This window comes from Macaca nemestrina, chromosome 3 (assembly GCF_043159975.1).
Source record: "Macaca nemestrina isolate mMacNem1 chromosome 3, mMacNem.hap1, whole genome shotgun sequence".
NCBI lineage: Eukaryota > Metazoa > Chordata > Mammalia > Primates > Cercopithecidae > Macaca > Macaca nemestrina.
In genome coordinates this window covers 189,154,179-189,181,641 of record NC_092127.1, presented here as the reverse complement: position 1 = coordinate 189,181,641, position 27,463 = coordinate 189,154,179, and the positions used below count along the sequence as shown (strand labels likewise).

Genomic DNA, 27,463 nt, shown 5'->3' with positions numbered 1-27,463 from the left:
AAAATCATAAGAAATAGCTAAACAATTGAAACTACTTGTTTCTGGAAAAAGAAATGAAGGGTAGATTAGCCTATTTTAATGCTGTTGATAAAACATAACAGAGACTGGGTAATTTATACAGGAGAAAGGTTTCATGGACTTACAGTTCCACATGACTGGGGAGGCCTCACAATCATGGCAGAGGCAAGGTGAGGCAAGTCACGTCTTACATGGATTCTAGTTGGCAGGCAAAGAGAAAGAGCATGTGCAGGGAAACTCCTGTTTTTAAAACCATCAGATCTCATGAGACTTATTCACTATCACAAGAACAGCACACAGGAAAGACCCGCCACCAGGATTCAATGACCTCCCACCGTGCCCCTCCCACAACACGTGAGAATTCAAGATAAGATTTGGGTGGGAACACAGTCAAATCACATCATTCCCCCAGCCCCACCCTAATCTCATGTCCTCACATTTCAAAATCAATCATGCCTTCCCAACAGTCCCCCAAAGTCTTAACTCATTTCAGCATTAACTCAAAAGTCCACAGTCCCAAGTCTCATCTGAGACAAAGCAAGTCTCTTTTTCCTATAAGCCTGTAAAATTAAAAGCAAGTTAGTTACTTCCTAGATACAATGAGGGTACAGGCATTGGGTAAATACAGCCATTCCAAATGGGAGAAATTGGTCAAAAAAGAGGGGCTACAGGCTCCATGCAAACCCAAAATCCAGCAGGGCAGTCAAATCTTAAAGCTCCAAAATGATGTCTTTTGATTCCGTGTCTCACATCCAGGTCATGGTGGTACAAGAGGTGAGTTCCCCTAGTCTTGGGCAACTCTACCCCTGTGCCTTTGAAGGGCACAGCCCTCCTCCTGGCTGCTTTCATGGGCTGGCATTGAGTGTCTGCAGCTTTTCCAGGTGCATGGTGCAAGCTGTCAGTGGATCTACCATTCTGCCGTTCTGGGGTCTGGAGTACAGTGGCCCTCTTCTCACAGCTCCACTAGGCGATGCCCCAGTAGGGACTGTGTGGGTGCTCCAATCCCACATTTTCCTTTCACATTGCCCTGGCAGAGGTTCTCCATGAGGGCCCCACCCCTGCAGCACACCTCTGCCTGGCCATCCAGGTATTTCCATACAACTTCTGAAATCTAGGCAGAGGTTCCCAAACTCCAATGTTTGACTTCCATGCACTCACAGGCTCAACACCACATGGAAGCTGCCAAGGCTTGGGGCTTCCACCCTCTGAAGCCACAATCCAAGCTCTCTATTGGCCCCTTTCAGCCATGGCTGGAGCAGCTGGGATGCAGGGCACCAAGTCCCTAGGCTGCACACAGCATAGGGACTGTGGGCCAGGCCTACAAAACCACTTTTTCTTCCTAGGCCTCTGGGCCTGTGATGGGAGGGGCTGCTCTGAAGACTTCTGACCTGCCCTGGAGACATTTTCCCCATTGTCTTGGGGATTAACATTGGGCTTCTCATTACTTATGCAAATTTCTGCAGCTGGCTTAAATTTCTCCTCAGAAAATAGATTTTCTTTTCTATTGCATTGTCGGGCTGCAAAATTTCCAAACTTTTATGCTTTGTTTCCCCTTTAAAACTGAATGCCTTTAACAGCACCCAAGTAACCTCTTGAATGCTTTGCTGCTAGAAATTTCTTCCACTGGATACCCTAAATCATCTCTTCAAGTTCAAAGTTCCACACATCTCTAGAGTAGGGGCAAAATACCACTAGTCTCTTTGCTAAAACATAACAAGAGTCACCGTTGCTCCAGTTCCCAACAGGTTCCTCATCTCCATCTGAGACCACCTCAGCCTGGATTTCATTGTCCATATCATTATCAGTATTTTGGTCAAAGCCATTGAACAAGTCTCTATGGAGTTCCAAAATTTCCCACATTTTCCTGCCTTCTTCTGAGCCCTCCAGACTGTTCCAACATCTGTCTGACACCCAGTTCCAAAGTCGCTTCCACATTTTTGGGTATCTTCTCAGCAGCACCCTACTCCCAGTACTAATTTACCATATTAGTTCATTTTCACACTGCTAAGAAAGACATACCTGAGACTGGGCAATTTATACAGGAAAAATGTTTAATAGACTTACAGTTCCACATGGCTGGGGAGGCTTCAGAATCGTGGCAGAAGGCAAGGAGGAGCAAGTCACGTGTTACATGGATGACAGCAGGCAAAATAAGTTTGTGCAGGAAAATGCCCGTTTTTAAAACCATTAGATTTCATAAGACTTATTCACTATCACAAGAACGGCACAGAAAAATACCAGCCCCCACGATTCAATTACCTCCTGCAACATGTGGGAATTCAAGATTAGATTTGGGGGTGACACAGCAAAACCATATAAAGGGGAGGAAGAGTGAGCAGGGCCTATTGTCTTATGCCATAAAATTCATTCAGTTATTTACCTTTATACTTTGGACATGCATTACTTTTGTTAAAAACCTCAACATCCTTGGTATTTGGAATCAGAGTTCTGGGTTCATTCTGGATTCTGTCTCTTCTTGAGGGTTTGACCTCTCACAGCTTCATTTTTCTTATTTATAAAATGGAGACCGTATCATTGGCCAAGTAAGCTGGTCGTAAAGATCAGAAGGACTAAATGTCCAATGCTGAGCACATCAACTGGAAAATGGGTAAATGCTTTAAATCACTATGAAGAAAATCTGTGTGGCAGAATAGGAGATGCACATGTGGGCATTGTCAGGGGACAGCCCCTATGTTAGGCTCTACTTTGCCCCTCGGACTACCTATGAGACCCTGGACAAATTCTTCAACCTCTTTACTACTCACTGTATTCGCCTGTCAAAGGAGGATATGAAACAGTCCTCATCTTACAATTATTGCAAGGAGTAAAATAGAAAGCAGACTCCTATGCCCGGGTACCAAGACAGGTTAAGTGCCTAATCAATGATGGTTAGTTGTGTTGTATTATTGATGAAATTATATTCACATCATAACAATATATCATAATATAAAAATTGTAGGTTAGTTTTATTGTTGCTATTCAGTTTCAAAATTATGTTAATGAATATCTGATGACCTGAGAAATCAAATTTAAAAATTATTTAGTAAATAAGGGTAATAAAAAAAGAAGCAGTATTAAATAATAGTACCCAGCCTTCAATCACTGTCTATTCAGGGAGGGAGGGAGGAAGGAAAGAAGAGCTCTTGTTTTAGTTAAGTGAGTACATATAAATAAAAATAACTTGAGGAAAGCAGAGTGAATGTTAGCACTGCTTGTCACTGGAGGGTTGTCTACAGGTGATTTTCTTTTATTTTTCCTTTGTGCCTTCTGGTAGCTTCCAAATTTGTGTAAATGAATCTGTTGCCTTTGTCATCAGATAAGAGCACAAAAAATTATATCTGAAATCACAGGTTTGGAATAGAGAAAATAATTTTTCATATTTTACCTTGTAATCATATTTCTGGCTTAGGAGTATCTAAAACCCATTTCACATAACAATAATCAACCACGAAACGATTCTTCTTAGCAATTATTGTACTTTTCTATGATCAGGTAAATTTTCTGCAGACACTCTCCATCAGATAAACACTGAGTTCCACTGCATGTAGATAGTAGTGATGTAAATAAAATATGTATTTAATTTCTTCACATGTGATGCACAATGTAGAAGTAGGCAATGTGGGCTGGAGAAGAGCTCCACAATGTCATTAAAGCCGTCTTTCTGCTTGGTCATTCTAGGCGCATGGCTTCCACCCTCAAGGTTGTCTGATGGTTTCAGGGTGGCTGCTGCAGCTCCCATCATTTCTTCCTCATTCCAGGTGAAGAGAAGTTTTCAGGGATCTTGGGGTATCACTTTTCTGGCTGGAAATCTCTGTGGCTGGTGGCACCTTTGCCCAAGTTTTGCTGGTGCCTGCTGGGTTCATTCTTCCCACTTGTCCTGGCAGGCTGTGCTCGGCTCACACTACCACCCTAGATCCCATGCCTGCCAAAGGCAGCCAGGCATGGAGTGGCAAGGGGTGCGTGAGTGAGCCAGTGAGGGGTCCAGCCACTGTGCACGGTCAGGCACACCAGCTGCTGCAGTGGGGTGGGCAGCTCCAGGTGCTGGCATGGGCACCAACTCTCTGTGAGGCTGTGGCTAGACCGGGTGCACCACAGGCAGCTTCCATGACTGCCACTGGGGAATGCGGTGGCACACGGAAGCTTGGAGAATCCAGGAACTACTGGGCCCCAAAAAGGAAGTCACAGCCTTGGCTCAGGGGGCTCCCAGGTCTGGGCTCACTGAAGGGCTGCAGCTCTTCTCTCCTCTTCACCCACAACAAGGCGAGCAAGGGGTGTGTTTCAGCCCTGTTTGTGTTATAGCTCTTTCAGCCTGCCTTCCACAGGTCCCAAGTTCTTATCCTGCGTCCAAGAAGAGTGAAGTACGCAGACAAGTGGAGGGTAAGCAAGGTGAAGAGGAGCTTTACTGAGTGACACAGTAGCTCAGAGGAGGCCCAGGAGGGGGTAGCTCCTCTCTGCAGCTGGTCATCCTGATGTCTGCTCAGTTTTGGCTGAGCCTGGGGCTTGTAGGGGCTTCAGAGGGGAGGAAGTGTATGCCAGTTGGTCCATGGGTGGCCATGAGTGGCCTGGAAAAGGCACCACAAGTTCCCACTCTGGTCTGTGGGACCGGCAGCCGGGCCTCCAGCCTTCAGATCCTCCCTCCCTTAAGGAGGGTCTGAAGGTGGTGCCTCACTGAGGATCTGCCCCCTTGCACCCAGGAGCCTCTCTGTCTCCTGCTGCCATTCATGGCACCCAGGCTGTAGGTGCCAAGAGGCACCTGCAGGCCAGCCAGAAACTGCCCTCAGCACCCCTTTGGTTTCCCTCCTATGCTTATTGGTGTCCAGAGTCCAGAGGGGGCTGAGGCAGCGGGGGGCTGGCATGTCAACACTGCCGAAAGTGTGTGCACACCTGGCCAAGCTGTGACTTGGGCCTGACTTTGCTCTGAGATCAGAGCAGGCACCGACAGCAGGGAGAAGCCAGGCAGTGGGAGCAGGCACTTCGGAGCTTGCAAGGGCATGGGGGCCTTCCTGGACCCCCGAGAGTGCAGAGATTCCTGAGTCTGCAGCTGTGGTTTGGGAGGCTGCAGCTGTGCCCACGGGGCGGGGCTCCTGCCTGCTCCATGGAGTAGGAGGCCTGGTTCCACGGTCACAACTTGGGCAGCTGTGGCTGCACCAGGGAGGCCCCTGCCCCACCAATCTGGAAGGTGCAGGGCTTCCACTTGTCCCTGGCTCCCACCAGCTCCATGGGGTGTGCCTCCTTGCTGCAGCCAGCATAATGGCAGCAGCCACTCTAGACAGGCTGCTGCTGCCATCAGATGGAGAAAGCAAAAGAGCAAACTATAAAAGATATGTCAGTTCCCTTTAAAGAGCTTTTCCAGAAGCCCCACTTAGTGACATCTGCTTGCAAAGCATTTCCCAATTCTCTCTTCCACATCCCTGCAGCACCTTACCTCCTGTTGGACTAGGAAACAGATTTTTATTGGTAATGTATTTTTGCCAATTTTTTTATTTGTGGTATAATCTTTATACTAAATCTTTATACAGAACTGAGTCCCATGGCCACCCCAGCTTGCAAGGGATGATAAGAAAGGTCATTTTAAATTGAGACACTCTAGTATGACAGAAAGGGAGAAAGGGTTTCGGTAGGCAGCTCGTCTCTGCCAAATTCCCATGTAGCCAGTAGGGAACCAGAGATGGTCCAGCCTCTTCTCTTACAGGGAGAGGAAGCTCCCATCTTCTGCACAGATTCGCGCTTCCTCCTGATAACTCTGTGTTTTGAGTAACAAATAATAATATCAGAAGCAAACGCTACCTGTTACTGTTCTCATTTTTATATCTGAGGAAACTGGGCTCAGAGGAGAAATTCCCTCAGAGTTACCAGCTTAGCAAATTCCAGAGTCAGGCTTCTAACTCATCTGTCTGACTACTCGGAAGCCGTGTTCTTTCCAATACACCATCCTGACTTCCCTGGCCTGAAAATGGAATCCTTATTTATTTATTCTTTCAACCATTTCTGTGTGTCATTTGTTTATGGGCATCTAGTAGATATTCCGTAAATGTTTGTTCTATGGATGGATGGATGAATGAATGAATGAATGAATGGATGAATGAATGAATGAGTGAATGAGTGAATGTCTCCTGGAGAGGAGCTCACTATCCACATGGGGACACAAATCCCATACAGGGCCATCTATAGGTGTTGTGAAGCGTTGTGGACGGAAGCCCCCTTTCTGGGAGTGCCTCAGGAAAACTACACAGAGAATAGAACGTTGCACCTGAGCCTGGAGGGCCGAGCAGGCTGTGTCAGCGAAGGGTGTTGCAAGCAGAAGGAACAGCGTGTGCTCAGGCTTGAGCTGCAATGCCAGTGCTGTAGGGATTTGATTGTGGCTGGAGAGACGGGAGTGAGGAGGCACTGAAGCTAAGGGAGCCAGGGTGGGCAGGGCTGGTCCTGGGGGCTGTAGGACTGGACCTGTATGTCCTTAGGAGGAACCAGTTGAGAAACCGAGATTGGATCTGTGGGTCTCAATCCTGAACATCCAACGGTGGTCACTCCATGTTTTTGCCATAGTATTGGTAACTCCTCACCCACTCTCTTCTCTGTTTAGTTCTCTGTGGTTCTATTTTCGGAGTTTACAAAGTGAACATCCAATGTGATATGCGGAGAACTCTGGTGATTTGTCCTGAAGCTGTTTCATTGTTTTGAATCATGGGAGTTTACTCTTTCCTCTTGGGGACCTGGGAGGATTGACTAGCCAAGGGCTTCCCATGGAGTCACTCTCGGCTCTCTGACTCCTGCACGGATTGCGTTGCACTTGTTTTGAAGGCTAGCTAATATGGGAGGTACCCAAACTTTCCACAGAATTGCACGTCTTGTGTATGTGCGTGTGTGTGGAGGGGGGTAGCATGAGATGGATAATCAAATTATTCCCAGAGAAAATAAACTTGAATCTCAGAGGGCTCTGTGAAAGCAGGGACGGATCAATTCCTTCTGCTGTTGATCCACTATTCGACAACTTGCAAATACAGGTTGTGAAAACAGAATTTTCTCTTTTTCTGTAACAACTTCATTTCTATATCTAGCCAACATTCCTTTTGCAAAAACCCTGAAGTTGTGGCCAGGTAAGCCCTGTCAAATTCAGTGATTTCCTAGTTAATTTTAGTTTAAACTCGGGTGACTGCAGGGTGTCCCCCTCCCTCTTCTCCCATAGATTTCAGTTTTCACGTGGCAACTGGGTGTCTGGTGCCCAGTTCCACCCTGTGAGCACCTGGAGGCGCGCAGTTTGCCGGTCTGATGTTCTGTGGTTGATCTCTTCACTGGTCACCAGGGCGCCCACACTGTCACCTGTGCTTGGGTCTCCTCGTGATGGCCCTGGAGCCCTCAGGCTTAGCTGAGGCCTGAGGCCTGCACCCCTTTCTGGGTACAGGAAATGTGCTATGCAGGGGTGGTGGATGCTGTGACAGTGTCCTGCCCAGATGCCCCTTGCAGCCCTGGTGCCAACCAACCCCACAGGGGCTGGAACTGCAGTTAGGAAGCAGGTGCCATTTCCTTCTCCAGTTCCCCTGACATCTTAGCTACCTGGGGTTTCTATAATATTCCCTATTATCCACCACCCCCGTGGTTCTGCCTGGAGGGGTTTGGTGTGGAACTCCTTCTGGAACACGCTCCCATCAGCCTCTTTCCCAATTCTCCTCTCTTCCTCGTCTCCGTAGCACCTTACCTCCTGTTGGGCTAGGAAACTGGTTTTTATTTGTAATATATTTTTGCCAATTTTGTTATTTGTGGTATACTCTGTATACTAAGAACCCCTCCCCACCAACTCCTAGATGTGTGAAACACTTTGAACCCTGTAAGCTAGCCTCTTGCCGTTGAATGCTTTGGGCTTCAAAATTGTGTCTTCTGTGGATTTCAAGAGCTTATTTTGGAAGTCAGTGGCTGAGAATTTAACCCTGATCTTCACTGTGTCATTCAGAAGGGAAGAGTGTGTTTATGGGGTGCTCCTGCCAGCGTGGGGTGGACGGTGATGGTACAGTGTGGGTAAGGTTGAGAGAGACTTTGGTTAGACCAGGATTGTATCCTGTTCCAGGTCAGGGAACCAAGAGAGTTTCTGGCAGTACCTGGTAGGGACTCCAGAGACTAGGTTAAGTGAGTGGATGTCTAAAGAATGAGAACTTACCTGCAGGTTTGTCCCAAGCATAGCTGAGTTACCTTGGACTGAGCACTGCAATCCTTGGAGCCTCTGTTTGCTACTAATAAGTCAGAAAAATACGAATTCTGCTCCGCCCACCTCACTTAACAGTGTGGGTGGAGGAGAGAAGTGCGGGAGGACTTGTTTACATTGCAGGGCAGAGAAAATCATTGGTGACCGACGCTGCTGAGCCTGGCACTGGGCCCTGATAAACCAAGGAAGGGCCTGGGAGAGCTGCTGTTGTTCCTGGCTGTGGGCACACTGCCCCGACACCATGCCATGGCCCTCGTGACGAGGATGGCTTGGAGGAGCCCGTCCTGACAACTGACCCTGTTGCCAGGGACTGTGAGTAGCACTTAATGTGTAATAACCGTGAATGCCTCACAACAGCTCTGCAAGGTCAGGGCTACTATTATCATCCTATTTTATAGATGGGGAAACTGAGGCATGATCATCCAATACTGGGCACAGACTCTCCAGTGTGTAGGTCTACTCCATAGAGTAGGACAGTCTACTCCATAAACCCACATCCTTTTCAGATGACAGGGGTGAGTTGTGGCCCCAGAGGTCCCCATCAAAGCTGTGGACATTGGCAAATGAGGATTCTTTTTTGAGACAGGGTTTCACTCTGTTGCCCAGGCTGGAGTGCAGTGGCACCATCTCCGCTCACTGCAGCCTCAAACTCCCAGGCTCAAGTGGTCCTCCCACCTCTGCTTCCTCAGTAGCTGGGACCACAGGCATGCGCCACTATGCCTGGGTAATTTCTTAAAAATTATTTCTAGAGGTGGGGTTTCACCATGTTTCCCAGGCTGGTCTCAAACTCTTGGGCTCAAGTGATCCTCCCACCTCAACCTCCCAAAGTGCTGGGGTTACCGGTGTGAGTCACCACACCCCACCTGCAAACAGGAAGTCAGGGTGCTGGCATCGTCAGGTACTGGTGAGGACTCTCTTCCGTGTTGCAGACGACCGCCTTCTCATTTTATCTTCATATGGCAGGAAGGGCTAGCTGGCTTTCTGGCTTCTTATAAGGCTGTATCCTTCATCAGGGCCAAACCTCATGATCTAACCACCTACCAAAATTGCCACCTCCTGACACCATCACATTGAAATTAGGGTTTCAACATATAAATTGAATTTGGGGAGGGGGGCACACACATTCAGTCCGTTGCTCTGGACATAAACTCAGTGAGGGCAGGGACTGTATCCTGTTCTCCACTATGTCCTATTACCTAGCAGAGGCCCTGCCATGTAAGTGCTTAATACATATTGGTTGAATGAATGGGTGAATTCCTAATCATCTATTTTTACAGAAAAGGAAAACAAGGCTCAGAGAGGTGAATTGACCTGCCCAGAGTCGCCAAGCTGGCGACAGGCACCGCGAGGCCTGGGACGCTGAGTTTACAGTGGCAAACACACACACGCACACATCAAAAACCTTGCTTCAAGCCATGGTGGAGAGGTGGAGAGGCTGAAGGCATGAAAACATGCTTTCAAAGAAGCTTGTTTTCAGCCTTTCCGAATCATCTTATTCCAGCGCTCGCTCTCTTCAAGTCTCTGCTTAAACATCATCTTTCACTGAGACCTGCCTGACCTACTCTTTGAAATAACAACATCCTCTGCGCTTCCCTCCCGCTCAGTTCGTCATCAGTGGACACACTCTCTATTGATCTGATGGGTTTTTATTGTCTGTAGCCCGACACTGGGCTGTCAGCATCATGGGAACAGAGACTTTGTGGGGCTTGTTCTCAGCTGTATCCCCAGTGCCTAGAACAGTTCCTGGCACCTCCTAGGCAGTCAATAAATAGTTGTGGAATGAATGCAAATGAGTGAATCCATGAAACTGCTTCTTTTTTGGCATACCCTGATTCCTCCCTTAAAAATGTGTATTCTTACAAAGCAATGTTATCACTATAGTCAGACTAACACTCTGCTGTCTGAAAAGGTCAGAGGCAGCTGGAAAAGGTAAAATTAAAATTTAAAAATTCATTAGCATAGATGAGTGTGCAATGATGGGGAATGTTTAGACCTTGGTTAGGGGAGGGAGCCTAAAATCTAAAGGGCTTCTCTGAAAATAAACTCTGCCTCCCCACAAGTCTGCCAGCAGTAGATGGTATCCACGTTTTAGGATTTTGGCAATCTGATGGGTGAGACATTGTATATTCAGGCAATTAAAAAACCGTATTGAGGTATAATTAATATATAATAAATTGCACATAGTTAAGATACACACTTTGGTGTGCTTTGAAATGTGGTATAGCTGTGAAACCATCACCACAATCAAGACAATGAACATCTCCATCCTCCACAAAAATTTCTTGTGGTCCTTGGTAATTCCTCCCTCTAGGGCACCCCCTTGCCCACGCCCAGGCAACAGCTTACCCGCTCTATCACTGTAGATTCAGTTGCGTTTTAAAGCATTTTATATAAATGGAACCAAACAGCATGTACTCTGACTTCTTTCACTGAACATAATTATTTTGAGTTTCGTCCACGTGTTGCATGCATCAACGTTCATTATTTTAATTGCAGAGCAGTGTGGATGTACCATAAATTATTTACACGTTCACCTGTTGATGGAAATCTGGGTCGGTCTAGGTTGTAGTCATTACAAATAAAGCTGCTGTGAACATTTGTGTATGTCTTTGTGTGAGCATATGCTTTCATTGCTCTTGGATATATATCTGTGTGGAATGGCTAGAACATATGACAGGTGTATATTAAGCATTGTAAGAATCTGTCAAACAGCTTTCCATAGTGCTTGCACCATTTTACAGTCCACTAGCCATGTAGGAGGGTTCCAGTTCCTCCACATTCTCACAAACCTTGAGGGTGGTCCGTCTTTTAAATTTTACTTATGCTAATAGTCAAGCAGTGATTTCTCGTTGCAGTTTTAATTTGGATTTCATGTGTTTGTTTGCCAACCATTTGTCTTCTTCGGTGGAGTGTCTGGTTAGATCTTTTGGGTTGTTTATTATTTTTGAGTTTTGAGAGTTCATGATGTATTCTAGATACAAAGTCTTTGTCAAATGTATGGATTGGGAATATTTTCTCCCATTCTGCGGTTTGTCTTTTCATTCTTTCAATGGTATCTTTTGAAGAGCAGAAGTTATTAATTTTGATAAAGTCCCATTTGTCAACTTTTTCTTTTATGGATTTTGCTTTGGCATTTATCTAAGACATATTTGCTCAACCCAAGGTCACGTTTTAAAGTGTGTTTTTTTGTAGTACATGGTGCAAGCTATGGATCAAAGTTCATTTCTCTTTTCTTGTGCATGCGATTGTACATCATTTTTTGAAAAGACTATTTTTTGCACTGAATTGAATTCCACCTTTGTTGAAAATCAGCTGTATACATATGAGTGAGTGTATTTCTATATCTGTCTTCTGTTTAGTTGATCTATTTGTTTGACACCAATAGCACCATTTCCTGATTACTGTAGCTTTATGATAAGTCTTAAATCAGGTTGTGTTAGGTATATATATATATTTTTCTTTTGCAAAGTAAGTTGTTCTGGCTGTTATAGGTCCATTGCATTTCCATGCAAATTTTAGAATTACATGTCAATTCTGACCAAAATATCCTGCTGTGATTTTGATTCAGATTGTGTCAAATCTATAGATCAGTTTAGGGAGAATTTACATCTTAACAAATATTGTGTCTTCCAATACACAAATACAGTATATCTCTTCATTTACTTAAGGGTTTAAAAAAATTTTCCTTCAGCAATGTTTTGTAGGTTTCAGTGTACTTTTGTCAGATTCATCCATAAGTATTAAGTATTGGAATACTATTATTAATCATACTGCCTTTTAAAATTCCAGTTTCTGTTTTTTATTACTAAAGTATAGAAATTCAATTGATTTTTGTTGGTTTAGTTGAATCTTTCAAGCTTTCTAATCTCACTGATTAGCTTTAGTGGCTTTTTTGTGGATTCTATCAGGTTTCCTATTTAGACAACCATGGTGTTGTTGAATAAAGACAGTTTTTAATTTTCCTTTCCAATCTGGATGTTTTTTATTTCTTTTTCTTGCCTTCTTTACTGGCTAGAACTTCCAGGACAATGTTTAATGAGTTGGTGAGAGCAAATATAACCCACTAGTTTCTGATTTGCTTGTTCACCATTGAGTGTGATATTAGCTGTGGGTTTTTCGTGGATAACCTTTACTGGATGGAAGAGTTTCCCTTCATTCCTACTCTGACAATGATTTTAATCAGAAATGGACATTGGTTTTTTTCAAGTGCTTTTTCCCATTGAGATGGCCATATATTTTACTTTTTTAATCATTTTATAGAGTAAATTACAATGATTGATTTTTTAAAAAACATTAAATCAACTTTGCCTTCTTGGGATAAACTCAGCTTGGTCATGATATACTATTCTTTTTTGCAATCTATTGTTAGTTTCTATCTGCTAAAATTTTGTTAAGAACTTTTGCATCTAAGTTCATGAGGAATAGTGATCTTTGGTTTTCTCTTTTTGTGATGTCCTTGTCTGGTTTTGGAATCAGGCTATCGCTGGCCTCGTAAAATGAGTTGGAAAGTGTATTCTCACTTCACTTTTATGGAAGAGTGTGAGAAGAATTGGTATTATTTCTTCCTTAAATATTTGTTCAAATTCCCCCCTTGAATTTTGGTGCCTGGCATTTTCTTTATTGGAAGATTTTAAACTAAAAGTTAAATTTCTTTGAGTATGCAGTATATGTTTCTTCTTGAATAACAGTTGGTAATGTATGTACTTCAAGGAATTTATTCATTTCATCTAAGTGGTCAAATTTATTGGCATAAAACTGTTCATAATATATTTTTTTAAGTTCTGTGGAATCTATAGTAATACCAGTTTTTTCATTCCTGATATTGATAATCTATGTCCTCCCTCCCTCCCTGCTTTCCTTCCTTCTTTTCTTTCCTTCTTTTCTTTCCAGATCAGTTTGGCTACAGGTTTATCAATTTTACTGATCTTTTCCAAGAATTAACTTATAGCTTCATTGATTTTCTCTATTGTTTTTCTGTTTTGTATTTCACTGACATCTGCCCTTACCTTTGTTATTTCCTTTATTTGGCTTACTTTAGGTTTAAGATGCTCTCTTTTTTTTTTATTTTCTTGAAGGGGGATCTGAAGTCATAGACTTGAGACTTCTTTTCTAAATATAGGATTTAGTGCCATAAATTTCTCTCTAGTAAATGTGTTATTGACACCCACATATTTCCATAATGTCAGTTCTGGACTGAGTTCATTTGATTTATTTTCTTGTTTATTTTGCACCACATTTCCTGCTTCTTTACTTGCCTGGTATTCCTTGATTGAATGCCAATCTTTTTAACTTATTGGGTGCTGAGTATTTTGCATTTTTGTGACTAACGACTTTGTTCTGGTATGCAGTTAAGAATTTGGAAATACTGCCGGGCGCGGTGGCTCAAGCCTGTAATCCCAGCACTTTGGGAGGCCGAGACGGGCGGATCACGAGGTCAGGAGATCGAGACCATCCTGGCTAATATGGTGAAACCCCATCTCTACTAAAAATACAAAAAACTAGCCAGGCGAGGTGGTGGGCGCCTGTAGTCCCAGCTACTCGGGAGGCTGAGGCAGGAGAATGGCGTAAACCCGGGAGGCGGAGCTTGCAGTGAGCTGAGATCCGGCCACTGCACTCCAGCCTGGGCGACAAAGCGAGACTCCGTCTCAAAAAAAAAAAAAAAAAAAAAAAAGAATTTGGAAATACTTTGATCCTTTTGAGTTTAGCTTTTATAATTTATCAAGATTTTTAGTCTATGGCTAATGATTCCTCACTATTGAGACAAGATCGTTCTGAGTTCTCTACCAAATGACCCCTGACTTCCAAAGTCTTCAAGTCTGGCTGGTGGGAAACAGCGCTATTTCCCATCTGTTGTGAGCACTGAATATTGCTCCCTGGAATCCTTTTGGTTGATTCTCTCCCTGGCCTCAAGTAATTTTCTCAGCGCATGTACTGATGTCACTCTACTGAATAGTTGAGGATAGCCCCCTGCAGATTTCAGTGTTCTGGCTCTCCATAGCTCTCCTCTCTCCAAAACTCTGCCCTGCAATCTCTTGAGCTCCCCTGGGCTCTGCCTGGGTTCCCTTGCCTGCAGCAGTGTCTGGAAGGTCTCCCAAGGCAGAAATCGGGGCAACTCTAGGATCACCTCATCTCTCTCCTGCCTTTCAGGGTCACTGTCCTTTGTTGTCTAATGTCCAACATCTTGAAAACTATTGTTTTGCACCTTTTGTCCATTTAAAAATATTTTCCAAGTGGTAAGATAAATCTGATCCTTATTACTATGTGTTTGTTGACAATCTTAGACTAGTTTTAATTTAGCTTTCTCAGATGACAAGGTTATCATCTTCTCATACAATTAATGTGCTTTTTCTTTTTCTGTGAATTATCTGTTCACTTCTTAGCTTATTTTTCTCCAGGGTTTTTCTTTCTCCTGAGGCTTTGGGAAACGCTACAGAGATTTGTATGTTAGGAATAATAACTCTTTTTTAATGTATTATGATTTAAATTAAAAATATTTCTCCAGTGTAATGTTTGTCATTTTAATTTTTATGTTTTTTGTCATGCAAATATTTTTAAATTTTTATGTAAAAATATTTTCCCTTATTGCTTCTAAATTATTAAATATATTTCTTACAAAACAAAAGACATAAATAATGTCTTCCACCTAATGTGGAAACCGAGTAATAGGTGGAAACCAAGTAATACAAATAAGCTCTTTAAACTTCTCCTGAGTGAGGGGCACTAGGTTCTGATATAATAGGTAGATTGTCAATACCCACATTTTTTAGAGAATAATATCTTAGAAATATATTTGCATTGTATATTTGTATGGGTCTATGTTTAAAATTGGTGCTAAAGCTGGATATGGTGAACCTTGCTTGTTGTATTCAATTGTTCTTTCTTTTAAAGTGCTGGTTGTAGTGAAAGGGTCCATGGGAAAAAATTCCAAGCGCAGGAACCCAAGCAGACAGGCCTGTAGGTAGAGATGGGCAGAGGCTAAACAGGGAAGCATAGCAAGGGAAAGGAGGCGCTGTTACTTACCGAGTATCTGCTATGTGCCAGGCACTGTGTAAGAGACAGATGTAGAAGAGAAAGGCTGCAGTGGGTATGAACATCTTTGGGGCTACTTTGTTTTTGGAATATCCGGCCTATATTTGGAAAATATCCCTCCTTATGATTTCGCTCTGGACTGAATGACTCTGTCCTCCTCCCCCAAAATGTATATGTTAAAACCCTAGCTCCTAATGTGATGGTATTTTGAGGTAGGGCTTTGGGAGGTAATTAGGTTTAGATGAGGTTATGAGGGTGGGGCCCCCATGGTGGGATTAGTGCCCTTAAAGAAAGACGAAGAGCAGGAGATTCTCTCTCTCTCTCTCTCTCTGTCTCTCTCTGCATGCACACGCCAAGGACCATGCTACACCCTGATCTTGGCCTTGCAGTCTCCAGAACTGTGTGAAATAACTGTCTGTTGTCTCAGCCACCCAGTCTATAATAATTTGTTATAGCAGTCCGAGCTGACTGAGACCATACATGCCTCCCTAAAGCAGAAGCTCACTTTCTCAGTTTCCCTCGACATTCAGGACAGGTAGGTGAGTTGGGCCTCATGAATCAGATGCACTCACATAAAACCTTGATTTGGAAGAGAAAAATAATTGGATGAGGCACGCACATTGACAAATCCACTTTCTGGTATCGATTACAGCGAGGTTACTTTCAGAGGTTCTGAAACCTCTGCAGCAGGGCAGAGGTTCTGGGGTCCAGCCTCCCATTCGGCACTGGGAGCTGAGATGTCTGTGCTCACTGGAAATGGCAATGGGCAGTCCTCACTGCAGGTGACCAGCCAGGGGATTTGAACATTCATCCTGGATATGGTATTCTTTGAGAAGTCTGGGCAGGGGGTCCTTAATGTCTTTAAACTGGTATTGAGGGAACCTCTGCCTGTTGCCCGTCACTTAAGGCTCACCAAGAAGCTGACGTATTTGAAACTTGCAGCTTCTTCACAGCCGACAAAAAGAAAAGGGAGATAAATTTTTTAAAATTCTCCTCTTTTCCCTAGAAAACAGAGATGAGAGAAAACCCTTGTGTTATGGCCATTAACCATTTCCTTTGTTCATTCAAATAGGAATCTAGCTTTTTTTCTTTTTTCTTTTTTGCACCAGACGCTATGCTAAGTGCCAGACCACTGTGAACTCAGAGGAAAAACCAGGATGTCAGAACTCTTCCACCGGTGGGGATATTAGAGGCCACAAAGCCTCCATCACTCAACGCAATTGCATCTAAAAAATAATTTTCTGCGGACCACATGGAGGTGAGATGTTTGAGGTTTCTGAACAGGAAGTCCAAACATGTTAATGTGATACATTAGCAGGGTCTGATTATTTTCCCCTAACAAGGTCACAGGAAATTTGTTAGCCCTGCATCAGAATCCTCTGGAAGAAAAATCCTCAGAGGTCACATTAACCCTTTAGTTCCCACTGCTGTGATGAAGTTTCTATCGGGCAGTGCTTTACCTTTTGATGGTCATGGAAACATCCCAGACTCTCACCTTTATATGATGCCTCCATTTTCATCTATCCATCCATCCATCCATCCATCCATCCACTCACTCACTCAACCAATAGTTGCTGGAGCATCTGCTGTGGGCACTGCTGCAGAATCAGGGATGTGGCAGTGAACAGGACCCACAAATTCCCACCCTTCAATGAGTTAACATTCTCATGTCATTCTCTCACAGCTTCATGCAGCAACTCTCTAAAATCAGTGTCATTTTTCAAACAAAAAAGCAAGGTGCCGATCATGCAGCCTGTAAGCCCTTTCCCAGTCTTTTCTCCACAGAGCAGCCAGGCTGATCTTTTTTAAAAATGTAAATCACTCCCTGCTTAAAATCTTCTAGTGCCACCTCATTGCCCTGAAGAATAAAATCCAAATTCCTTACCAGAGCCTATAAGACCGTGAAGGATATGCCTCCTGGCTCCCGCTGTGACCTCATCTACCCCTTGCTCATCGCAGTTCTGCCACATTTGTCTTCTCTTTGCTCTCCCAGGACTCTCAGCGGAGTCCTGCCTCAGGACCTTTGCACCATCTATTTCCAAACACTTTGCTCTCTGTGTATTTCCTTGGCTGATTTCTACCATTCAGGTTTCAGCTCAAATATCACCTCCTCCAGTAGGCCTTTGGGACTTGTCCCCTTACCTGAATTAGCACACACCCACCCCTCTTTCCCCCATGCCCTGTTTTATTTCTCACATGACTGTGGCAGTGAGCTTTCTTAGCAGCAATATGGACTCCAGCAGACGAACTCTGGCAGATACAGGGGTGGTGCAGGGGAACAAGCTCTCGTTCACAGCTAGATGTACTGGCTTGCTCTTCTGCCCCTTACTGGCTGCAAGGCATGAGACAAGCATCTTAATCTCTCCAGTCCTTGGAACATGGAAACCAGACCATGTCTTTCCTCTGCTCAAAGCCTTTTAAGGGCTTCCCATCCCGGGCAGAGAAAAAGCCAGGTTCCTTTCTTTGCCCTGTAAAGCCATCCAACTGGACCCATTCCTTGCCTGACCTCTTCTCCCACTCCATCCCCCACTGGCTCTGCTCCAGCCACTTCTGCCCTTGCTGTTCCTTGAGCAGCCAGGAACGTGGCTGCCTCCAGGCCTTTGCACTTGGTGCTTTCTCTCTCTGGAATGCTCTTCCTCCAACACCCATGTAGCTTTCAAGTTTTCATTCAAGCAATACCATCTCAGCGAGACCTTCACTAGTTGCCCTATTGAAAATTGCAACCCCACCTCCTCCCCAACCCCTGTCCCTTTCCCTCATTGATTTCTCCCCTTAGCACTCATCAGCCTGTCACGTACTGTCATTTGCTTATTTGCTGGTTTATTGTCTGTCTCCCTCCACCACAATGATGGCTCCATGAGAAACGATTTCTGTTTTGTCAGTGATAATGTTCTAGCATCTAGAATGCAGGCACAGGGTGGGCAGATCGGCTGAATGAATGAGTGGACAAGGTTTGGTTCCTTTATTCCTCTTCCTTGCAGTGGATAGTCAGAGTCTCTTCCTGATATCAGGGTACTGAGTATGGAGTGAGACTCAGGCATTAGATTCCAGCATGCTGCCTGCCGGTGCTGGCCATCTCTGGTCCCATCCCTGCTCAGCTCTTACGCTTGGCTTCCTACCCAAGACAAGCAGCCCCGGAAACAGATTCAGTCAGTGCTCTTCACCTTGAACATCTGAGGGCTGTGCTTGACGAAGTCTTAAAGCCAGTAAGTATCAGCAGCTAAGCTCTCTCTGCTAGATGGTTAGTGCAGAGGCCACACTTAGGCAGCTGCTGGGGAGAGGACAAGGACAGTCAGCTTTAGAAGGAAGGACACAACTGGCCTCTGCTTGCTGGCAGACGGGGTGGGCTGCAGAGCTGATGAAAACAGAGGCTCCAAGTCCTGTGTGTAAGAACATGCGGGCTCAGTCACACTGCAAGGGCCTGAGTCCTGGGTCTTTTATATCTGTGTGATATTGGGTGTGCTGGTTAATTTTCTGAGTCAACTTGGCTGAGTCATAGTGCCCAGAGATATGGTCAAACATGATTCTAGGTGCTTCTGTGAGGGTGTTTTTGGATGAGATTGACATCTAAGTAGGTGGACTGGAGTAGAGCAAGTTGCCCTCCGTAATGTGGATGGGCCTCGTCCAGTCAGTTGAAAGCCTGAACAGCAGAAAAGACTGACCTCCCCTGAGCAAGTGGAATTTTCTGCCCACAGATGGCCTTTAGGCTGGAGCTGTAGCCTCAGCTCTCCTCTGGGTCTCCAGCCTTCCTGCCTATCCTGCAAATTTTGGACTTCCCAGCCTCCTTAAAGTAAATCTCTATCAACATACCGGTGGCCCTCTGTATCCATGGTTCCGCATCTGTGGATTCAACCAACTGCAGATCAAAAATTTAGTTAGACCCGTGAAAGTTGTGTACAGATTTTTCCTTGTCATGATTCCCCAGACAATACATTTAACAACTACTTATATAGCATTTACATTGTATTATGTATTATAGGTAAACTACAGATGACTTAGAGCAGTGGTCCTCAACCTTTTCGGCACCAGGGACCAGTTGCATGGAAGACAATTTTTCCATGAACTGGCAGGAGGGGGTGGTTTTAGGATGATTCAAACCATTATATTTATTGTGCACTTTATTTATATTATGATTACATTGTAATGTATAATGAAATAATTATACATCTCACCATAATGTAGCATCGGTGGGAGCTCCAAGCTTGTTTTCCTGCAACTAGATGGTCCCATTTGGAGGTGATGGGAGACAGTGACAGATTATCAGGCATTAGAATTTCAAAAGCAGCATGCAACCTAGATCCCTCACATGTGCAGTCCACAATAGGGTTTGTGCTCCTAACATAATCTAATGCCACCACTGATCTGACAGGAGGCAGAGTTCAGACAGTAATGCAAGTAAGTGATGGAGAGTGGCTGTCAATACAGATAAAGCTTCACACACTCACCCAGCACTCACCTCACTCACCTCCTATTGTATGGCCCGGTTCCTAACAGGCCATAGGCCAGATAGGTTTGTGGCCCAGGGGTTGAGGACCCCTGACTTAAAGTACATAGGAGGATGTGCTGTAGGTTACAGGCAAATACCACACCATTTTATTGTATCTGCGAGGGGTCCTGGAACCAATCTCCTGAAACCAAGGGAGGACCATATATACACATTCTATTGGTTCTGTTTCCCTGGAGCACCCTGAGTAATACAAGAGAAGTCTTTTCATGCCTCAGTGAACCTGGGACTCAGTTTGCTTGTCACTGGTGATACCTCCAGAGCCAGCTGATGTGAGTCCCCACTCCCTCATTGGCTCCTGGCCTTGGGCACATAACTGAACCCCTGCGTGCTCCAGGCTCCTCTGCAAAGTTGGGAGGGTAGTAACAGTGCCACCCTCAGAGGGTTACTGTGAGAATTAAATCCTTTAGTGCCCATGAGTGCTGAAGGCTAGAGATGCACTGGTCTTTACTATCAGGACATAAGGATTGAGAAAATCCATGAAACTGCTCAGCATGTTAGTAGCTTGCTAGGTGAGTGCAGCTCACACCAAGTTCTCGGCACCTGTTAGATGGTACTATTAACACAATATTTATTTGTAAATTACTGAAAATCTTATTCACCAGATAAGTATGAATTGAACTCAGACCTACAAAAAGCCTAAAATACTTGGGAAACAATAATTTACCTTAGGAGGTAGTCAGCTGTCTGGTAACCTCAATCAGCTGAAATTTGCTGGCAAATTCAGGAATTGAAAAATCCTAGAGATTCTAGGTCAGAGGGTACAAACTTGCAGTCATGTAGGATGAATAAGTCTAACCTAATGCACAGTAGGAGGACTGTAGTTCATAATATTGTGTTGTATGCTGAACGTTTGCTAAGAGACTGGATTTTATGTGTTCTTACCACACACACACACACACACACACACACACACAGTAACTATGTGAGGAGATTGAGATGTTAATTTGCTTGACTGTAGTTGTTATTTCACCATGTGTATCAGAACATCATGCTGTACACATGAAATAGATACAATAATTAATAAACAACTATCCTAGAGAGATGAGGGGTAAGTATCATACGAAGCCACACACTCGATTCTGCGGGAAGGTTCATGGGATCCTCCTTAGGCCCCATGCCTGCTGGCACAATGTCTGTTGTAAAAGGAAGCATTGGAGAGTGGCCTACCTTGAAACCCCTTGGGATTTTATGCTCAATTTTGGAAGCCTGGCATCCATCCCAGTGCCCCTACAGGTAAGGACTTATGCTTTTATTGAATTGCATGTAATGACAAGAAGTTAATACCAACTGATGGACCTTAGAAACTAAAGAACTGGCCAGGCATGGTGGCTCACACCTGTAATCCCAACACTTTGGGAGGCTGAGGCGGGCTGATCACCTGAGGTCGGGAGTTCGAGACCAGCCTGGTCAACATGGCAAAACCCCATCTCTGCTAAAAGTAAAAAAGTTAGCCAGACGTGGTGGTGGGCACCTGTAATCCCAGCTACTCAGGAGGCTGAGGCAGGAGAATTGCTTGAACCAAGAGGTGGAGTTTGCAGTGAGCCAAGATCACGCCACTGCACTTCAGCCTGGGTGACAATAGCGAGACTCCGCCTCAAAAAAAAAAAAAAAAAAAAAAAAAACAAAACAAAACAACGTAAAGAACTGAATCAGTTCTTCCCATTTCTGTACCATCAAGGGCATTCATTCATGCATCATATATAAGTTCTGGAACACAAATTTCCAGTTGATATTTTTTAATTCAAAAACAAAAGATGACATAAAAACTCAGCCACATGGGAACATTCCTGAGTATTAAGCTCCCAATGTATTTCACCTTACAAGCATTTATTGAGCTCCTACTATGTGTCTAGAACCACATTAAGTGAGAGGATGTTTAAGATATGTTCTTAGTCTGAAGGAGGTCACAGTCTAGCCAGGTTCACATATTTCCCAATATTTATTGGCATGTGAGTAAATAACAAACTGCTATAAAACTTCATAGGTGGGTGAGACCACTGTGGGTTATAGAAATAAGGAAAGGATTCTTTGGGGAGGTAAGAAATGAATTGAATTATATCATGAAGACTTTGTTGGTGTCTTGGAGGTAACTATAGCACCTCTTTCTTCACCTCCTAATTTTGAACCAATTAAGACACAGGAGCGAGACAGATGGCGATGAAAATATCACGCTAAAAGGCTGCATTGACCCATGTACCTGAGGTGGGTAGCCACATGGGTTTCCTCCTACTTTCCCCCCTGAATGAGGTAGACTCATTCTGCCAGTCATATGTACCACTGACCAGCATAGGTTTCTGAAAGGAATGGCTGAGAGGAGCATGCCCCATTCAGCGAGGAGGCAAAGAGAGGCTACAGATGGCTCTCAGAATCTCTCCCGGAGAGTGGAATGGAAATTCTTGGCCTCTGTGGAAACATGAGGGGTAAGCTATACATATATCCTTGTATGATTAGTAAGTTATGCCTAAATTAAATTTGGTTTGGAAGTGTGTAACAAAAGCAGTGATTCTGGATGGGTATATTAACAACATCATCAACAACAACATCAACATTAATAACATCAACAACATTATCACATCAACAATAGCAGCACAGCAGTAGTACCAACAGCAGCAACAATAATAATAGAATAACATCTCAGCAACAAGAATAAAAATAGCAACAATAGTACTGTCAACCACATCAGCAAGAACATTAACAGTAAAATGCCAACAGCATCATCACAACATCCACAGTAGCAGTGTCGACAGCATCATCACAACACCCATAGTAATGTCAATGGCATCATAACAACACCCACAGTAACAATGCCAACAGCATCACAACATCTACAGAAACATCATCACTAGAGCATCACCAGAGCATCATCACTACTTGCACAGTAACAACATCAATAGCAACATAACAGTATCCAGAGAAACAATATCAACAGCGTCATCACAACGCCCACAGTAAGTGTCAACAGCATCATCACAACACCCATAGTAACAACATTAGCATTATCACAACATTCACAGTAACAGTGTCAACACCACCATCACAGCATCCACAGTAATAGTGTTAACAGCATGATCACAACATCCATAGTAACAGTGTTAACAACATCATCACAACATCCACAGTAACAGCCTCAACAGCACCGTTACAACATCCACAGTAAAGCATCAACAGCATCATCACAACATCCACAGTAACAGTGGCAACAGCACCATTACAACATCCATAGTACAGCATCAACAACATCATCACAACACCCACAGTAACAATGGCAACAGCATCATCACAACGTCTACAGAAACAGTGTCTAGAGCATCATCACTACTTCCATAGTAACATCAACAGCAAATCCAGAGAAACAACATCAACAGCATCATCACAACACCCACAGTAATAGTGTCAACAGCATCATCACAATACCCATAGTAACAACATTAACATCATCACAACATCCACAGTAACAGTGTCAACAGCACCATCACAACATCCACAGTAAAGCATCAACAGCATCATCACAACATCCACAGTAGTGGTGTCAACAGCATCATCACAACACCCACAGTAACAATGCCAACAGCATCATCACAACATCTACAGAAACAGTGTCTAGAGCATCATCACTATAGTAACAACATCAACAGCAACATAACAGTATCCAGAAAAACATCATCAACACCATCATCACAACACCCACAGTAACAGTATCAACAGTATCATCACAACATCCACAGTAACAGTGTCAATAGCATCACCACAACATCCACAGTAACACTGTCAACAGCATCACTGCAACATCCACAGTGACAATGTCAACAGCATCATCACAGCAACAGTAGCAGCACATCAGCAGCAACAGCTGCCACAAAATGGCAACAACAGTGGTATTAACAATAATAAGAACAGTAGTGAAAACATTGTCATCAGCAACAGCAAAAACAGCAGCAACATAATCCGCAGCAACAGCAGCAAAAATAGCAACAGCAATAGCAGCAGCAGCAGTAACAATAACAAAAACAGCAGCAACACCATCAATAGCAATAACAAAGCTAGGTAGTATTTATAGAGTGCTTATCTCACACCAACCTCCAGGCTAAGTACTGAACATGCATGATCTCATTTAACCCTCACAGGATTTATCTTAAACAGTGGAATAGAGAGAGACTAGATAAAATTATGCCCATGAGATAGGTGTAATCCAGTAAAAAAGGACTCAGTTGTTGAGCTGGGTAGGTCTGGGTTCTAATCCATATTCTTTTGTTATCTAAGCAACCTCAGGCAAGCTCTTTAACTTTCCTGCATTTCAATTTGTAATTTCCAAATGGGGAAAAAAACTGCACCCTGGATTTGTCGTGAGGACTCAGTGAGGTCGTGGGGTGAGGTACTGGCACGTTCCCACGGGGTCACCTGGGTGGGAAGGCATCTTGTCAAATCAGACTCAAGAGGAACCACTGGGAGGATGAGGTTGTGGCTCTGCCCACCCCCTCTCTTCTCCAGTATTCTTTGTCTTTTCATCGTGTTGGTCTCTCCCAGCTGGGAGCTGTCAGAAAAGCTCAGAAGTGGGGGGGAAAGGCAGCCTTTCATCCCCTACGCTTGTCATCCTCAGCTTTCTGCCGATGCTCAGTTCTTTTTTCCTAGGGAAGATAAAAAGAAAACACATAAAACCCCACAAACATAAATGCATCAGACACAATCCTACTTCTTCAAGGCAGAGTCTCAGGAGACTGCCTTCTAAGGGGAAGACAAAGGGAATTGGACCTTTGTCCAACTGGGAGCAGGCTCTGCATGTGTGTTCTCAGGAGACTTGGCACAAAGGCTAAGGTTGGCTCTCCACCTCCCATTAAATGTGGACACACTTTCCGGAAGCCTTGTGTCTGAAGGCAGCACAGTGCCTTTGAGAAGCTGGTATGCTGGAAACAGCATACTTAGAATGAGCACCAAAGAGGATGGCTGAAGCAACTCCCCCACCTTGGCTGACAGAATTCATCTATGAATATAGGTACTCACCCCTCCTTCTGTGCCAAGCATCCAATCAATGAAATGGTAGTTATTCTTCCCCATTAGCTTCATGAAGTCAAAGTCTGCTTTGTTTGGTTTCCCACTGTATTCACCATTACTGTTGTCCCCAGTAGGTCATATTCTCCCAGAAGCAGAGCCTGAGCCAAGGATTCAATGCAAAGGATTTGTCGAGGAAGTGCTCCCAAGATGTATCAGTGAGGCAGTGGAGGGTGGAGGACGAATAGGGGAAGAGAAGAGACTCAACAAGTGTATCATCTTGGGTGACACCACAGCCTCATCTTGGTCTTAAGTGGTGTGCTGAAGCAGAGATGATATCTCAGGGTTTGTCCTCTCCAAGGCACAGGTGCTGGGCTTTTGTATTCCCACACTGGTGGTCACTGGCTGTGGGTTAGGGGGGATGGGAAGGGCTGAGAGTGAGTTGCCAAGTTGTTCCAGCTCTCCAGGGAAGGCCCCAGCGCTCACTGACAGGGAAAAAAATTGTTAAAAATTGGTTCTTTGAATTGTGAGTCTTATGAATTTGCTTCTGGATGTCCATTGGTAATTGATCCACAGCCTCCCAGGAAGTCCTTGTTTTTCTTAGCATCAGGGCATGCAGGAGCTGGGCTGGATGCACAGGGCTAGTAAAAGCCTTCAGAGGGGGGTCTGAGCTGGGCACCCTCAGAGTCTGCTATGTTTTTCTTTAAGAATTGAGAGAGCGCAGTAAAAAAAAAAAAAAAAATAGGATTGCATTGATTCTTTTCATGCAGACTCCATGATCTGGACAGAAAGTGACCTTCATTGATGCATTCCAGTTGAGTGAGCACTGGAGACTGTCGCACTGGGGTTTGGGTCAAAGTTCCAGCTGGCAGCAAAGCATTCTGGCTCTGTTTTATCTGCAGCGTCTGCAGTTCCTATATGTGGAGGGAAGAAGGCTGGTGTTCCCAGGTCTCCTTTTATATAATTATAAAATGAGCTTTTATAATTATAAAAGCAATGCATGAAAATAAACAAAATCAACATTCCCGAAGGGGCTAAAATATGCTATTTTGGTAGGTTGACTATTCAGTTAAAGGCACTTGAAAAACAGCAGATGCAAGGAGATCAGTCTGAACTTCATTTTCTTAAAAGCAGAAGATGAAATTCACGTGTGAAAGATGTCATCCCTACACTAGAGAAAAAGCAAGGTTCTTATCATCAGGGACAAGAAAGTTGAAGTGGAATGAATTCTGTACAAACAAGCCTTGTTCAACTAACTCTTGTCATGCTGGCTACTTCTCTATCCAGTTAACCACCCTAGCCCAAGACCTTTTGCCTGATCACATGTTTACAGTTCATAATTCTTTGTCAAATCTGGTATAGAATTAACTGACTCTGACAGCTTCTTTGGGTCTTTATTTCTTTATGAGGCTCCTATGCTATGTAAAACTTGTATTGTGCTTTGCTCCTGTTAATCTATGTTATGTCAATTTAATTCTTGGACCCACCTGGGACCCTAAAAGGGTGAAGGAATATTCTTCTGTCCCAACAGTTTCTGTCCTAAAAGGCTGAGCACCTTCCGATTCACTGTGGAGCCTGCAAATGGGATCCTGAGGGGCCTAATAAACGATAGAAGAAAGTAGCAATTCTTATCAAGGTCAGCTCTCCTGGATTTCTGTCCGTAGCGTCCAGTTGAAAGAAGAAGGTAAAAATTTTTGCATGTTCCTTCCTGCCCAAATTCAACTGACAGGGAAAAAATTTGTTAAAAATTGGTTCTTTGAATTGTGAGTCTTGTGAATTTGCTTCTGGGTGTCCATTGGTAATTGATCCACAGCCTCCCAGGAAGTCCTTGTTTTTCTTATCTCTTTTTTGTGTGGGTTGTCATAAGGAGAAAAATTATAATTAATTAGATTTGAGGTAGGAGGCTGGCAGGGCTTGTTTTCTGGTCATGACCCCGCTGATCTGGTTGAAAGGATATGGTTGAAACAGAAGGCAGTGAAGAAGCCAGCCAAAATAAGCAGATGGCCATGAAAGTGACCTCTAGTTGCCCTCACTACTCATTAGCATAAAGACATTCCCATGGGTGCCATGACAGTTTACACATGCCATGGCAACGGGCCATAGCAATGGCCCACAAGTTACTGTATATGGTTCTGGAAGCTCTCTGCCCCTTTTCCAGAATGTTCTGAATAATCTGCCTCTTAATTAGCATATAATTAAAAGTGGGTTTAAATACACCTGCCAACAGCTTATACATTGCTGACTCTGGGCACGCTGCTTATGGGTTAGCCCTGCTCTGCCAGTAGCAGCCTGGTTCAATAAACGTTGCTTTCTCTCACCACTGGCTCACCCTTGAATTCTTTCCTGGGTGAAGTCAAGAACCCTCTCAGGTTGATCCCCAATTTTGAGGTTCACCTGTCCTGCATCAGACTCTCCTGCATCTTCTTTGAAGTCATAAGAGCGTGGCTTTGTCATCAGTGGAAACGTGCTCTTTGGTTTCTATCAGCCTGGGGCCCGAGCTGTTGGGCTTCTGCTCAGCAGTTAGCCAGCTCTCCAGGATTCTGAAACACAAAGTGTCTCTTTGTATGACTGCGCCAGCTCTCAGGAGAGTTTGTCATAATCGTCTCAGCCTTTGTTGCCCTGTTAACAATGAGGGTCTTTACTTTCTTAGGTATCCTTGGAGGAAACTTTGAATCTGGCGGGTGGGATTTTTGTACCCTCTTTATGGATGCCTCTTTTGTCCATGATTA

General features: G+C 44.1%; 2 protein-coding genes across 10 annotated transcripts in view; one reads left to right on the top strand and one right to left on the bottom strand.

The window, feature by feature from the left end:
* LOC105483923 (EvC ciliary complex subunit 2) overlaps positions 1-26,418 on the top strand; it is a 186,286-nt gene extending 159,868 nt beyond the window's left edge. For all 9 annotated transcript variants that reach the window (XM_071093882.1, XM_071093880.1, XM_071093879.1 and 6 more), the window contains 2 exons: positions 16,351-16,499; positions 26,266-26,418. The gene's annotated coding sequence lies outside the window, so the exon portion shown is untranslated. The remainder of the gene's footprint in view (positions 1-16,350; positions 16,500-26,265) is intronic.
* On the bottom strand, positions 25,533-27,208 carry LOC105483925 (uncharacterized protein encoded by LINC01587-like). Its single transcript, XM_071093896.1, is given in 4 exon segments — positions 25,533-25,651; positions 26,370-26,464; positions 26,466-26,577; positions 27,129-27,208. Coding segments are annotated over 3 exon segments (279 nt in total). The 5' UTR covers positions 26,531-26,577; positions 27,129-27,208.
* Between the last annotated feature and the right edge of the window lie 255 nt (positions 27,209-27,463).